A 15,024-nucleotide genomic window follows, 5' to 3' on the forward strand; every position below is an offset into this window, starting at 1 on the left:
CCAGACTAATAAACCTCCCTCTAGGTGTGATGGAATTGGAAATATCTGGCTCTCTGAGTTTCTCCAGGTAGTGACTCTGAACACACCTTGTCTCATTCTGCTTCCTGACGTGACTTCCCCAAATGCCAGAAGTGACAGTGGAGTGTGTGGTAAGGGTACCAACTAAGGTAGGGCAGGTCCACCTCTCTCATAGGTGTAGTTCTTGGGACAACTCGCATCGGATCCCCTTGCAGCAAGTTGCTTGGGGAAGTGGGGTCACTTCCTCTGGTGTAAATGCAATTGATCTATCTGACCAAAGGACTTGGAGTGAATGTGCCCCTAAGGTCCTGCTAGCTCTTCCCTGCCTCCCAGGTAACCTTTTACGAGTTTGAGTAAAGATAACCGAGTAAAGATAACCTAACTGATGTTTAGTCTAAACTAAACTCTGCACCCCGGAGCTCTGCCTGCCCAGCAGGGTTAGGTAATCACAAACGCAGCCCAGGGGAGCTTGCCTGGGACTGCAAGCAAGGGCTCCCTATGCCCCTCTGCTCTGCTGGGGCTCCAAATTCTTCATCAGACAGAATTTGAAAATAAAGTGCTTTATTGCTGAGGTTCCCAGAGAGTTTCAGGGCAGCTGCCTAGGGGCTAGGACTGAACTTCCCTACTTTTGGAGGCTTTTATGAACAGAGACAGTTGGGATATCAGCATTTCAACCCCACAGAAGGCAAGAAAGTGTGGTTGCAGAGGGGAGGGGGAGATGGGGGGGAGGGGGAGATGGGTGGTGAGGGGAGTCAGGGAAGAGGCACGAGGTGTGCTGGGAGAGCTGATCGCATGCATCTCTTCCTAACCCTGAGCTCAGTGTATTCAGCGACATCACCTTGGGAGCTTGAAGTGGGCCACGGTGGGAACGTTAACACCACATAAATTGCCCAAATGCTACAAATTGGGGCTGTCCCCCTGCCACCCCCCCCCCCCGGGAGAGCTGATTTACCAGCTCACCCTGCACATGACACATCCTTCTGGGCTGGTTCTGAACCCACCCCAAGCCTGGCCGCTGTGCTCATTCAGGGTGCTGTGAACTCCCAACCCCACACATTCCTACAACCTGGACAGAACAGAGATGAGCTGGACAAAGAAAGGGACCAGAATTCATTGATCCGTTCTGCACCTGGATCCTGCCTTGTCTTGGCTGCCACGGCCTGTCTATCCACTTATGGTCCCACTGATGGCCTTCAGCCCTAGACTAAAGTGGTGTCCAACGAAAGGCAGCTCGGGGCTGAGGTTAACCCTCCCAGCGGGAGTGGGCAAGCGGGCCACTTGCGACCGCTCAGCGCTAAGGAAGGCTTCTGGCCCAGGGCTGGCTGGCCACTGGCCCACGGGCCGGGATGACGAGACTGGGCCTCAGGGCTGGGGCTCTAAGTGACTCACCACAGGTCCCGGGAATCAGGGTGTGTGGAGAGCCCGGCGCACACCTGAGCACAGAGGGAGAGGGAGGACAATGGGTGTCCAGGCTGCGACAGCGCCTCCAAGCGGGCAAGAGGTAAGGCCGCCACAGATATGCATCTCCTGGCAGCCCCGGGGGTCTTGGGAGCTGAGCTCCCTCCTCTCACCCTGGGCCTTATACACGCTTCAACCTTCTCCCCAACCCCACACCGACACCTGGGGTGCTGACCTCCCCGCCTCGGGTTCAAAGGCAGAGGGCTCGAGGCACCAGACTGGCCTCACCAGGTCTGGGCCAGGCAGGGTGAGCGGCCCACGAGGAAAGTTCTCCAGCACAGCAGCCCTCATTAGAACTCCTTGGCCTCCTGCAACTGCGCCAGGTATTCCTCCTCGGGGGGGTTGTCCGTGCAGGCCCGGCCATTGTTCGGGGGCCGCACAGCGTGGTAGCGGCTCCAGTCCCCCTTACACAGGATCCAGGGCAGCGTGTCCACCTTGAAGTGCAGCTCGGGCGAGAAGTCGGTGCTGACGAGGTCTGGTGCGCCGGCACCCTTGCCTCGGGTCAGCAGCCGGCTGCCCGCGTCGTAGCAGCAGTGCTGGGCGGCCAGCGTGCTGCTCTCCCCGGACAGCAGAGAGCGCAGGCAGAAGCGGGCCGTGGGCTGGTACACGTCCAGGCGCTCGCGTGGGCCGCTGGCGTCCCTCCACTGGAAGCTGCGGCCCTGGTGCTCGTCCTGCAGGCTCACGGCGCTGGACACGGCCTCCAGCGGGTACGCACACGGGCAGCTGGGCAGGTCCCGCAGCACCTGGCTCAGGTACTTGGCTAGGAAGTCACTCTTGCAGTTCAGCCACTTCTCACAGCTGTCCACATCTGCAGAGGGCAGGGGAGCGTGGGAAGGGGACCGGTCAGCCCCTGGGGTGGGGGGGACTGGTCAAGGGCCAACGCACGGAGGGGGAAGGCCTAGGCCCCAATTGGTGCAAAGCTGTGGCTTGGTAGGGCCGTAGGGGCAGGAGGGGAAGGACCCACCTGGGGCAGAGCTGGGGGCATTCTGACCTGGCCGCCACTGTTGACAGATAAGGGCAACCACACACCACCCAGGCAAGCTGAAGCAACAGGCCGTGGCCGAATGGACGTCGGCCAAGGGGCTGGAGGAGGGGCCTACAGGCCCTCTGCTGAGCTAGGCCTTGTCCCTTTAGATGCTGGATGGCGGGAAAGGTCCTGGGATCGTGGGGAATGAGCTGGGGTGGGTGGAGGCAGGGACAGCAGTTTTAGCCTCCTGGTAAGAAAATGTTTCACTGTTTTCACCACTGGTCCATTCTTGTTCTTAACTTTGCCTTTCTCAGGCTCACTCTGTCTTTCTGGGCCCCCTGTGACCCCTCTGTCTATGCTGCCCTCCTCCCCTCTCCCTACCTTGGAAAATGTGGCCTCTGACCCTGGCCACCCAGAACGAACTGCTCCTCCCTCTTTGCTGCAGACCCTTGGGCCCACTTGGCAGTGCTGTACCTAAGCTGGTCGTGTGTGTCTTTCCCCGGAAGACCTGAGCCCCCTGAGGGCAGGGACTGGGCTTGGTCTTCTGGGAATCCCCTGCCCCACACAGGGCCGGGTGCACCCTCCCGGCTCAGTGAGCTTTGCGGCGTTGAGCATAGGACCCATCTGCAAGGGGGCTGTCGGCAGCTGCCTGCCTCCTTGTGGGGTGCAAGAGACACAGATGTGGAGCGTGCTGGGGAAAGCGCGGCCCGCTCCAAGCTGCCGGAAGGAGCAGTCCTGGAGCTCTGGACCCTGACCTGTTTTTGAGGGCAACTGCTCCCCAGACAAGAGCCTGCCAGGAGCCTCCAAGAGTGCCCAGGGAGTGGAAGCCAGAATGTCCCCATCCTATCCTGCTGCCAGGGAGCGTACGCCCCACTAGATGATCTCCAAGCTCTGGGCTCCCCTCAAGACCTTCTTCCCAGCAGGAATATCAGGCTGGGAAAGGCCAATGGGCCTGGCTAGGGGGCTTGGAAATGTTACGGTCCCCTTGCTGGGGAGGCTAACCTTCCACCTGGAAGATGTACTCTCTGCCTCGGTGGATGGAGGCAAGATTCCTGCCCGTGCAGTGAGGCTCCACCCTCCCGAGAGGGGTTTCCCCCAAACCCCCAGGGGCAGGGCCTAGCCCCCCACTGACCTGGGCTGAGCATGTCCGTAGCATTGTGGGCCAGGGGCCGCCACCCCTCACTGGGGAAGCCCGACGGGTCCTTGTCCTCAGCGCCTTTGGGAAGAGAGGAGGCCAGGCTGGTGGTGCCGCAGGGCACCTCTGTGCTCCCGACGGGAGCCCAGCCCTCGCTAGGCTCTCGGTGCCTGCGGCATCTGGGACAGGCCTGGCACGGGGCAGGACCACCGTGTGTGTGAGCCTCCTGCCTCCCCTCTCCCAAGCCCACCCTATACAAGGCTTACACGCCCACATTCCCAGGGGACCAAGTCCAGCGTGTAAGCCGCTCCCTCTGCAGGAGCTGGGGCTCGTCTCACCAGGACAGGGGGGCAGGTCGCAGGCACGGGACTCGGTGGCAGTGCAGGCGTAGCCACAGGGCCGAGTCCTCTGCTGGCTGCCGCTGCCGCAGCTCCCACTGCAGGGAGACCAGGGGCTCCATTCCTCTTGAAGCTCAGAGTCTGGGTCAAGGCAGGGAGCCAGGGGTGAGGGAGCAGAGCCCATGGGGTGCCTTGGTGCGAATTAGCAGAAGGCACCCCTTCCTCGGGAGGATACGGCCCGGGCCAGGACGCCCCTAGCGGACGGAGCATGGGCTGAATTTCAGCCCCACTCGTCTGCTCATCTGGGTACCCCTGTGCAGTGAACACCCGGCAAATGCAGGAGGTGTCACAACTCCCAGCCACCCACTCTGTGCCCACACAGCAACGAAGAGGTAAAGCTACCTGGAGGCCACCTGACCACTGCTGAGGGGACCTTGGGCAAGTCCCCCTACATCTCTGAGCTACAGTTTTTATGTCAATCAAAACCAAGGGTGACAATACTTCCCTGGCACTGGGGATATTAAAGAATGTCCCTGCTCTCCACGTCCTGGTCTGAGGGACCCAAAATGCACCACGACAGCACCCACAGGCCTTTGGCTGCGTGGGCCTGACACCCAGGGCTCTCTGTGGAACCCCCAAAGTACTGACACACACACCCAGCTCTCTCCTCACTTCCCAGGCAGGCCTGACAGGCTGGTACCAAGTGTTTAAGGAAAATCAATGGAAGAAAAGCTGAAAGTCATGAAAATTCTGCCTGTTAGCTTACATGACTTTGGTGAAATGGAAAAAGCCTGCTACGACTTAGTCTGAACCAACGATGAGACACCAGGGCTCTGGGGAGAAGTGCTATAACTGTGTGTGAAACATGTCTGTACCCAGGGAAAATTGAAACTGCAATATGCAAAAAAAAAATGCCTGTCATGGGGCGGGGGGCAGGCTTTAGGTGATATTTTCTGACTAGTCTATGTTGTTATGTTGCTTTCTAAAAAAAAAAGTAATAGCCAATACTTTGTTTACTATGCACTGGCACTTTAAAAGTATTAACTCACTTACTACTCTCTACACCCAATTCTACGTAGTCAGGGTTGTGCCCATCTCCATTTTAGAGAAGAAGGAACTGAGGCCCAGAGAGGTTAACTTGCCCAAGGTCACTCAGCTGGTAAGCAGCAGACCCAGGATTCAAACTCACACAATCTGAAGATGAGGTCAGTTGTGAGTGGTGGGATTTATAATATTTCTTAATTTGTTGGAAACAGATATGAATATATATATTATTAACAAATGTCTGTTCTGCTTAGGGGATTTCAGGGCTGTTGTGAGGGGCAAATGTTTGAAAAAAAAAAAAAAAACTTTGCAAGCTATGGGTAATGCTTGGCTGATGATGGTGTCTGTACAGGCCTAAGCTCCAGGCCTCTCCCCAGCTGCCCCTGCCCAGGAAGCTCTCACCCCCATTTCCACTCAGGACCTCCAGGGCTGGGGATGTCAAGATGGGGGAGCTCACCATAACTATCAGGCTCCTTGAAGGCCCGGTCCCTGGGGGACAGCCAGCCCTGCTCCCAGCCTCCTGCGGCCCCACTGAATCCACGCTCCTGGTCGGCATCATCGTCTTCCCCATCGCTGTCCTCTTGGTCCTCACTCTCACTGTACTCTGGAGGGTAATCCTCCTCTTCCTCTTCCTCCTCTTCCCCTGGGGCTCTGCCCTTGAGACTGGGCCTCCCTTCCTCGCCCTCCAGGTAGCCCCAGAATAGGGGCCAGAAGAGTTCCTTGGCAGGCAGCCAGCTGGGGGCACCCTGGGACCAGCGATTGTTAGGCTCAGCCAGCAGGTCCATCTCCACCTCAGCCTGGGGGTCCTCCACCACTTCGATGGTCACCTGCAGAGGTACAGACACACCCGGCCAGTGAGGGAGGGCTCAGAGCCAGACTCCAAAGGCAGGGGAGATGACAAGCCTGGGGGCAGGGGCAGGGGGAGAGGCCCAACCTTTTCTCCAAACCAGCCCATTCTTCTGGTCCACCTTCTTGGTCTCCCCGGGCACACAGGGTCACAGTCTAAGACCTGGCTGTGCATCAGAATCTGCTGGAGATTCCTGACCCCCTGACCCCACCCCAGACACGGATTTAACTGGTGTGAGGTAGGGCCAGGCGTAGTGGTCCTAACATGTGCCAGGGTGGAGACCCACTCATTTAAGAAAAGCTGGGTTTGAATTCTGGCTCCACCAGCCCACAGGCTGCCCAGCTGCTGGGGCCACTGACCGCCCTGAACCTCCATTTCCTCATTCTAGGGCCGGAAAATGAGGCCAAATGACAGCAGATCCCCACAGCAGCCCTGGGGAGGGCTCTCACCCACTGCATTGTGGACAGAAAATAAGTAACGTGAAACCATTTATGTGAAAGTGAACTTTAAAAACATCACTTTTGGCTATTACAAAGTGATATGAGGTCACAGAACAAAATTTGGGGAAAAGAACAAGCGAAATATAAAGAAGAAAATGGAAATCACCCATATTCCATCTCCGACAGGTAACATTTTGGTGATTAACCTTCCAAGTTTAGATGTATAGACACACACACACATACACACACACACACTGTTAAACAACTTTAGAATGTTGTGTGTTCTATATTTTTGTGACCTTTTTTCTCTGTTGGTGAAAGTGTTTTGTAAGCTATAGATGGTACACAAAATGCAGGAATTATTGTCATTAGGGATTCGGGACTGACGGTGGAGTATGTAAACTGGAATTCCACCAACCCCTCTAGTTTTCTCTCCCATAAAGCCCCTCTGGTGGGCAGGCCGCCGCCCCACCAGCTCACCCCGTCCTTCGCCAGGAGCCTGCAGTAAGGGCTGGGCCTGGGGGATGATCAGACCTTCAGCCTTTCTACTAGACCTCTCCCCATATTCCAGGAATCTCCTGCAGCTCACAAAACATTCTCTGCTCGTTTGGTCCTCATGACAGCCCTGCCGGGTTGGTGCTGTTTGCCCCTTGCTATGGTCTAGGAAACGGAGGCTCAGAGAGCCACGGGACTTGCTCACGGTCTGCAGCTAGAGAGGGGGGAGCACCTCCACCTCCCACTGCTCCACAGGCAGGGCGGGGGCAGTCACCTTCTCCGACCTGCACAGGACCCCTGCCCTCCAAGCAGTACCGGATGGGACGCCTGACCTCAGAGCTGAGCTCTTCAGCCCAGCTTCTCTCCAGGTGTCCACTGGGCCCACGGCCCCCCTGGAGCTCTCACCTGGATATTGGGGTTTGGGGCACTCAAGTCTGTGTTGGCCAATCCCGGCAGCTTCTGCAGCTCCAGCAGCAAGGGAGCGTCCTCCAGGGTCCCGGGCAAGGAGGTCTTGTCCAGGGTCAGGGCTGCTGGCTCAGTGAGAGCCCAGCGTCTGTGTCGGCGCAGCCCTGCCTGGAGGCGGGCTCTGGAGAGTAGAGGGGTCTCCTCTTCTTCTCTAGGAGAGCTGGGGTCTGGGGAGGCCGAGACCTGAGGGAGAGATGGGAGGGAGGGGTGCCTGAGGTCAGGGCCCATGCAAACCCGGAAAAGGCTGGTGGGGGGCGGGAGCAGGGCGAGATTCGGGAGCCCTGGGGGCAGACCAGGTCACAAACTCGCCTTGCGACCGTGTATCCAAACATGTCTGCTTTACCACCTCAGAGGGTGGACTGCGTCCCCAAAGCGCTCGGGCAAATGATGCCAGCATGAGGCACGAGAAGGAGGGCTCAAATCAGGTTTCTACACATGGAAGAAACACAACCCAACCTGCTCATTTCACAGATGAACAAACTGAGGCCCAGAGGGGAAGTGAGATGTTTAAGGCGGTGGTTCCGAAGTGCAGTTTGCAGACACTTGCCTCAGAATCCCCCAGGGCCCTTGTCAGAGGACAGACACCCAGGCCCTCCCACGTCAGGGCAGGAAGGCTCAGGAAGGCCGACAGGGCCGTGGGCAGCAGGTCCAGGCCCTTCCCCTCAGCACACTGCCCTGCCACCTGGCCTTCCCAAGCCATCCGTGCAGGGGCTGTATTTCCTGGCATCCCTGACCATAGTTACCTTCCTCCGCCTGCTCACCTGGGGCCCGGCCCCTTTTCCTATTCCAGGCTGCTTGTGTGGCTGTCTGTCTGCCAGTTAATTCCCTCCACCAGCCAGTGCCATGAGGTCCACACTGGGACTGTCCTTGATGCAGCTCAAATAGTAAGTGAAAGCAGATCCTGGATGTCTCTGACTCTTGCTCTGGCCTTTCCTGCTCAGACAGTGGAGCACTGGGTCAGCACCTACCTCCAGGCTGCAGCCATTGCCCAGGTCTCTACACCAGGGCAGAGAGAGCCCTGTCCAGAGCTGCCCTGTGAGCCTCAGGGGCCAAGGAGCCTGTGGACCCTGCCTCACCCAGGCCACAGCCTGGACCTCACCTCCCACCTCATACCTCGGGCAGTGTGGTACAGCTGAAAAACAAGGGTCTGGAGAGTCAGATCAGCTTGGGTTCAAATCCCAGCTCTCCTTCTTACTTGCTCATTCAATTTGATGATTTCCCATCAACAAAATGAGAATAATTATTCCTACCTGGAAGGATTGTCAGAATTTTATTTATCAAACACTTCCACAGCATCCACTGTGTGCCAGGCACTATTCTAAACACTTAAATCACTCGTTTCATCCTCCCAACAACCCTCAGAGGTAAGGGCTAGCTGTCATCTCCATTTTGATCATGAAAACTAAGGCACAGAAAAGGCAAGTAACTTGCCTTAGGTCACACAGACATTTACTGTTAGAACCAGGATTTGAACCAGGCAGCCAGAGCTCACACTCTTAACCATCATGCTCCAACACTGCAGGCGAGAGCACTGAGAGTCTACTTCACAAATCAGGGGCTGAATCAGTCTTGTTTCTCATGTCTCTCCCCTTTGACCCCCTCCTTCTGTGGTCCCCAGAGGCCTGGCTCCAAGGCTCCTGCACTGGGACTTCCCTGGTGGTCCAGTGGTTAAGACTCCATGCTTCCACTACAGGGAGCACGGGTTCGATCCCTGGTCAGGGAACTAAGATCCCGCATGCCATGTGGCGCACACAAAAAATCAAAAAACAAAAAACAGAACCAAAAGAAACAAGGCTCCTGCACTAAACACCTGGTCCCAGGGCAGCCGTGGGCCCATCTCAACCGGGGCCCAGAGTCTCTCGATGAGTGAAAGTGCTCTGGTCCAGATAGCCAGGACAGATGAGCAGAAGATGGATAGATGAGTAATGGAACAACCCAACCCCTTCTCTGGCCAATCCTGGAGGCCTGGAGCATCCCCAGATGCCACCTTCCTAGCAGTTCCCACCCATAATTCCACGGAAGCCCTAACTGTCCCCGCGACTTTGCTCAGCAGTTCATCTGTCTGCAGCCTCTGGGCACAGAAGCAGGCAGACTTGGGGCAGCAGGAGTTCAGGGTTTGCAGCCTTTCTGGCTGATTTAGATGCCCCAGCCTCCTGGGCATAAACACCAGGTATCATCTGCAGACATTTGGCAATGACATTTGTAGTTGCCACAGCTGGGGCGGGGAAGGGGGTGCTACCGGCATCTAGTGGGTAGAAACCAGAAATCTTACAATGCATACACAGCACAACCTCACAGCAAGGATTATCCAGCCCAGAATGTCAACAGTGCTGCAGTTAAGAAACCCTGCTCTAGAGTCAGGCTGCCTGGGTCTGAATGCCAGTGGTGGCCTGGCTTCTGACCTGTGGGACCCTGGCAGGCGACATAACCTCTGTGAGCGTCCTCATCTGTAAAATGGAAACAGTGATGGGACAGAGCTGGTACCGAGCAGGCATTCAAAGTGTCCGTTTCCAGCCCTCCCCACCCTGGTGCCCAATCGGACCAGACGATGAGCAGAGACCATAGAAAGCCCTGGCTCAACATCACAGCCACACACACCACCCTTCCTCTCTTGGAGCCTCCTGCCCTGTGTGTCAGCCCCTGGGGAACTCCCCGGAGCGGAGGGGCACATCTGATCTTAGTTTGGGTTCCCTGAGAAGCCGACCCTGAGACAAAGATTCAAGGGCAAGTGGTTCCTTTGGAAGGTGATCCCTGGAGACACCAGCAGGGAGTGGGGGAGCAAGTCAGGGAAGGGAGGCAGCTAATAAAGAATGCTCCATGAAGCCAGTGACCACGGTGCACAACTGGAGTGCATCCCACTGGGCGCCTCAGTTATGCCATCAGTCATCGGTTGAGGGAGGCTGGGTAGGGGAGAGGATGGGCACTCCAGGCGCTTCGGGCTGGCCGTGCACAGCTCAGAGCAGGCCCTAGTGCCAGCAAAAGCCCTCAGGCAACTGGAAGTGAGGTCTGCAGGGATGTGGGCAGAGCACTCAGAGCCCTGACGCGTAAGCACTGTCTGAGCGTATCTTCCGTACCACGCCTGGACCAGGCCCTTTACATACCTTCTGACACTTACTCCAGCTAGGGTGTAAGCTCCGTGCAGGTAGAAATGTTTGTCTGCTTTGTTCACGCTGTATCGCATGCCTGGCACAGTGCCTGGCACGCTACAGGCACTCAGTAAATCATTGCTGAGTGATTGAATGAATGCCAGCAATGATGAGGGGTGAGCGTGACTATCTCTGTGTTAACGATGAGGCTGTGGAGGCTCAGAGAGGGGAAGGGATTTACATAAGGTCTCACAGGTTACACTATGGGAGCTTAGGTTCAAACTCAGCTCCGCCGGATCTCAACGCCCAGGCATCGGTGCACACGCGCCTGCGCAGACAGGCCAATAACGCCTCAAGCGCAACCCCCTCTGCCTTCAAAAAGCGCTTCGGCTTTCCTCTTCTCGTCTGGCCCCTGAAGGTGGTGGTAACGAGTGCAGGCTGGAGGCCACATCACCTGGGATCAAACCCCAACTTGGACACCTACTGGCTGTATGACCGTGGGCAGGTTACTTAATCTGCCTTAGTTTCTCCTCCTGTAAATTAGGGAAAGGGCCGGCCATCCTTGTCTCATAGGGCTGTTGAGTTAGAACGGCGCCTGGCACAGGCAGTGAGTGTTACCTAGAGGTGGTGATAGTTCTCAGAGAGAGAGAGTGGGCAGCACCCCTCTCACCAGCACGGTGTTGGTTCTTTACATCTTATTTGGTCTGAAGACCGCCCCCCTCCACTACTGATGCAGATCTTTGGGCGGTGTATTTCCATGACATTCTGAAGCAAATTCTGAGGCTCCAGCCTCTTTAAGAACACCTGCCCTATCCCACGGGACCACCTCCCACATCTTTTATGCTTAAATGTGGAGTTTCACATGTGTACAAATACACAGCTCCATTCTTTTGGGGATGGTGTCATTACTCAGATAAACATGAGATATATAGATATACACCAAGATATGTCCCCACCATTCATTCTCTCTCTCCCTCTCTCTCTCTCACACACACACACACACACACACACACACACACACACACACGGGCCCATGCATATGCTCCCAGGCTTGGCAGGGCAGCCCTGACCCATGTGTTTCCAGTTAACATAAGAGCCCCCCCTACCCACAAACCCTTACTGCATTGCTTGAGCATGGCCTGCTAACCTGCTTCAGCTCCCCTCACAGTCCCCCCACTCTCCCTTCTCCCCTCTGCCTCCTCTCAGGGGTCAGAAACTTGTTCCGGATAATCAAATCCAGTTGCCAGGTGCAGTCCAGCATCTCTCCTCCCCGCAGCCACTGCTGAGGCCCGGGCGCATCCCTACAGAGCCCGGCTGCACACACAGTCACCTCGGCTTCCCGGAGGTGCTGGAGCCCCATCATTCAAAGGCAGTTGCCTCTCCAGACAGGCCAGAGGACCACCGGCAGAGGAATGGGGCTGGACGTCACCTTCCTCACTGGTGTGCGCTGTTCTAACCCAGCCCACCCTGGCCTGGGAGGGAGACCTACCTCAGAGCACACCCTCCAAGCACCAGGGCTGGCTTCATGCTGTGTGACCTGTGCACTTGTACAGCACGCTGCACCGGGTTTATTGCTCTGCTGTTGCCATCTTGAAATGCTTAGAGACCCCACATTTTCATTCAGCACTGGGCCCCATGAACTATGAAGCCAGTGCTGTCAAGCACCCTGCAGGTACTGACCCAATGAATCCTCACAACCACGAGGTACCAGTATCACCCTCACTTCCTAGAGGAGGCAGCCAAGGATCCGAGAGGTGAAGGAACTTGCTCAGGGTTACACGGGGGGCTGGCAGAGCAGGTTTTGAGGCAGATGATCTAGCTAGAGAGTCTGTGCTCTTAACCCTGTGCTTTGCCAGCTCCAGGCACGGGCAGCACTTTCTGGTTCATTGCCTGCCACTCTGGGGTGCGGAATGTGTCGAATGAACAAAACACTAGGACAGGATGTTCTGCTTTTCATATCCATCCTTCCCGTTGATCCTCGTAACAACCAAGTGAGGTGAGAAGGGCAGGGACGATTAGGAGACTGAGATCCAGTGAGGCTGGGACTTGCCTGGGACCACTGAGCAGCCAAGCCTCCAGGCCCCAGTTCCTGACCTTCCTTCTCTCCCTCAACCAGCTTTCCAGTGGTTCCGACCTCTCAGAGCGAGAAGAATGGTCTGGAGGGAGAACAAAGTTCATAGTCAAGGGGCAAACATATTAAAAATAATTACAATCAAAGGGGTAAGTAAAAAAGTATTTATGCCAAATGAGTAGAAAAAAATGCCAATTCAATTAATTTTATTTCCATTGTCATCTCCACTGAGGAAGTGGACTGGCCAGAGGCTGTTCAGTTCCTCTGGATTTGTCTTCAGCCGTGGCTCCCAACAACGGGCAGGAAGAGGGGGTATCCCACAGGGAATAACGTCTGGCTCTGTTGGGCAGTGGGTGCTACAGGCATCTAGTGGGTAGAGGCCAGAGATGCTGCTAAACATCCTACAATGCTACAACTCACAACAGAGAATTGTATAACCCCAAATTGATGGTAGGGTGGAGGTTGAGAACCCCTGGTCTACAGGATGTACTCTCAACAGGGGCAAAAATTAGATCTCAGAGGAGGAGGCAAAAAATATAAGTATTATTGCAATACAATGGTTTGTAACACTCCAAAGGGCCTTAGTGCATGAATAGAGAGCATATCTGTGGTATTAAAATTTCATGGGGGAGGCACTTAGAACAAATAGAGTCTAAAAATCTCCTTAGGAGGGAGGGCAGTCATGAAAAAAAGATGGACAAACAAGGGTCCACAGAGACCCCCCCCTAAAATGCAGGGGACGTGCTTTCTTCCCTGTTGCCTCTGGAGGGCCTCAGCAGCCTGGGCACTGACAGGGCCCCAAGCTGGGGCTCTTGCTCACTTCACTGCTCTCCTGCACCCGCCTCGGGCCCTGAGTGTCCTCATCTGGAAAATGAGAAGAGCCACTCTGGCCTCCTCCTAGAATTGCTCCGTGCACTGAGAGGCCAGGACCCCCTGCCACACAGGCCTGCTCCTGCGAACCCTGGAACAAGTCTGGCGGGCTTTGTCCCCATGGGGCTGTGTCCGCTGTGGTCCAGGAGGGAACGGCTGGACTGTTGACCCCTGGCGACGGGAGACGTGGGTTTTGACAGACGATGATTTCTCTTCGTGTCTAAGCTACTCTTGGTCTCACTCCTCTGTCTTCAGTCGCCCGCAAAAGCCCACTCACAGCCCCTCCCCCCCCCCCAGAAAGCGCTCCTCTACCTCTTACCGACCTCTTCTGCTTGTTCAAGTACCTAATGATATAAAGGTCCCACCCAGCAAGTTGGAGGCCCCCACTTACTACCTCACCTTCTCTCAATTCACACCCCAAAGGACCCAAATCCTTTGAAGATTTGATTGAAGAGGCTGCACCAGGGGCTCACTTGACCGCTGGAACCTCAGCAACACCCGCCCGCCGCTCCGCAAAGCGCTGCGGTCCTCGAGCATCCTCCGGACTCCTCTCGGAGCGCGCACCTGAACCGCATGGCTGCAGGAGAGTTTCGCTCAGGGCGAGGCAGCCGCGGGGAGGCGGCGGGCGGAAGGGAAAGGAAGCCGGGCGGCTGCAGGGTGTCTGCGCACCTCACTCAGCACAGAAGTGACGCTTCTCCCCAGGCTGACCAGCTCCACAGCCCGGGGGTGCTTCCCGCAGGTCCGGCGCACCTGGCCACCGCCCGGTGCCCGCCGACGTCCGGGCCGGTCCCGCCCCTCGCACTCGGGGGCCGCCACTCGCGTCCCGGTCCTGCTCCCCGCGCGGCCAGAGCTGGGGGCCGGGGGAGCAGGGACCCAGCGCGCCGCAGCCCGCGCCCCGCCGCTCACCTCCGCCAGCCTCACGTGGCTCCAGCCGGGGCCCCGCGGCTTCCGCAGGGGGAGCCCTCGCACCGCGGCCAGCAGCGCGGTCAGCAGCACCACGCAGAGGGGGAACGCCGCGCGGCCGGGGAGTCGAGGCATCCTCTCCCTCCCGAGGCTGCTCCGCCTGGCGCCTTCGCGCCTCCCGGCCTGCTCGGGCGAGTCTGTTGACGCCGGGCCTCGCCTCCTCCAGGGGCGAGAGCGCTGGGACGGCGGCGCAGGCCCGGCCGCGCCAGCGCTCAGGGCTCGCGAGGGGAGCTCCGGCGGCCGCGGGGGCGCGCGGGGCGGGGGCGCGCGGCTCTCCTCTCTCTCTCTCTCCTCTCTCTGTCTTCTCTCTCTGTCTTCTCTCTCTTCTCTCTCTCTTCTACCTTCTCTCTCCTCTCTCTTCTCTCTCTTTTCTCTCTCGCTCTCTCTCCCTCCCTCTTCTCTCTCTCTTCTCTCTCCCTCCCTCTCTCTCTCTCTCTTCTCTCTCCTCTCTTCTCTCTCCCTCCCTCTCTCTCTCTCTCTCTCTCTCTCTCTTCTCTCTCTCTTCTCTCTTCTCTCTCCCTCCCTCTCTCTCTCTCTCTCTCCCTGGCCCGGCGTGGGCGCCCCGGCTGCTCTCGGGTCGGCGCTCGGGATGTTCCCCGCCCTCCCCGGAGGGGTGGCCCCTCGCGCTCCCGGACAAGTCTTGGCCCAGCGGGCGGCTCCCTTTGATCTGGCCGCCTCCCCGCCCTGAGTGCCCGCCGCTGTCGCCGGCGCAGCCCCAAGCGAATTCCTGTTCGGGGAAAGTCGCAGCCCGCCTGCCGGCGCTCTCCAGTCCAGCTGTGCGACTGCTGCGGGGTCCTGAGGGCGACGCCGGGGCTCACCGACCGCCA

At 57.4% G+C, this 15,024-nt stretch overlaps 1 protein-coding gene across 1 annotated transcript; it reads right to left on the reverse strand.

Moving 5' to 3' along the window:
* Positions 1 to 1,544: 1,544 nt before the first annotated feature.
* On the reverse strand, positions 1,545 to 14,272 carry ISM2 (isthmin 2). Its single transcript, XM_061182755.1, has 5 exons — positions 14,141 to 14,272; positions 7,148 to 7,390; positions 5,418 to 5,787; positions 3,576 to 3,659; positions 1,545 to 2,284 (listed from the first exon to the last, which is right to left on the reverse strand). Exons 1-5 carry the CDS (start codon positions 14,270 to 14,272, stop codon positions 1,767 to 1,769), a joined length of 1,347 nt encoding a protein of 448 aa, XP_061038738.1. The 3' UTR covers positions 1,545 to 1,766.
* Between the last annotated feature and the right edge of the window lie 752 nt (positions 14,273 to 15,024).

The sequence above is a fragment of the Eubalaena glacialis genome, chromosome 2, assembly GCF_028564815.1.
Source record: "Eubalaena glacialis isolate mEubGla1 chromosome 2, mEubGla1.1.hap2.+ XY, whole genome shotgun sequence".
In the NCBI taxonomy this organism is placed as follows: Eukaryota; Metazoa; Chordata; class Mammalia; order Artiodactyla; family Balaenidae; genus Eubalaena; species Eubalaena glacialis.

What these genes read in the sequence shown, in the direction of transcription:
- ISM2 (XM_061182755.1), bottom strand. Translation starts at nt 14,272, where the DNA reads ATGCCTCGACTCCCCGGCCGCGCGGCGTTCCCCCTCTGCGTGGTGCTG. An exon ending in CAAGGAGCCTGATAGTTATG is followed by an intron (nt 3,660 to 5,417) that starts GTGAGCTCCCCC and finishes CTCTTCCCAAAG; the next exon opens with GCGCTGAGGACAAGGACCCG. An exon ending in TACGGACATGCTCAGCCCAG is followed by an intron (nt 2,285 to 3,575) that starts GTCAGTGGGGGG and finishes TGCCCTCTGCAG; the next exon opens with ATGTGGACAGCTGTGAGAAG.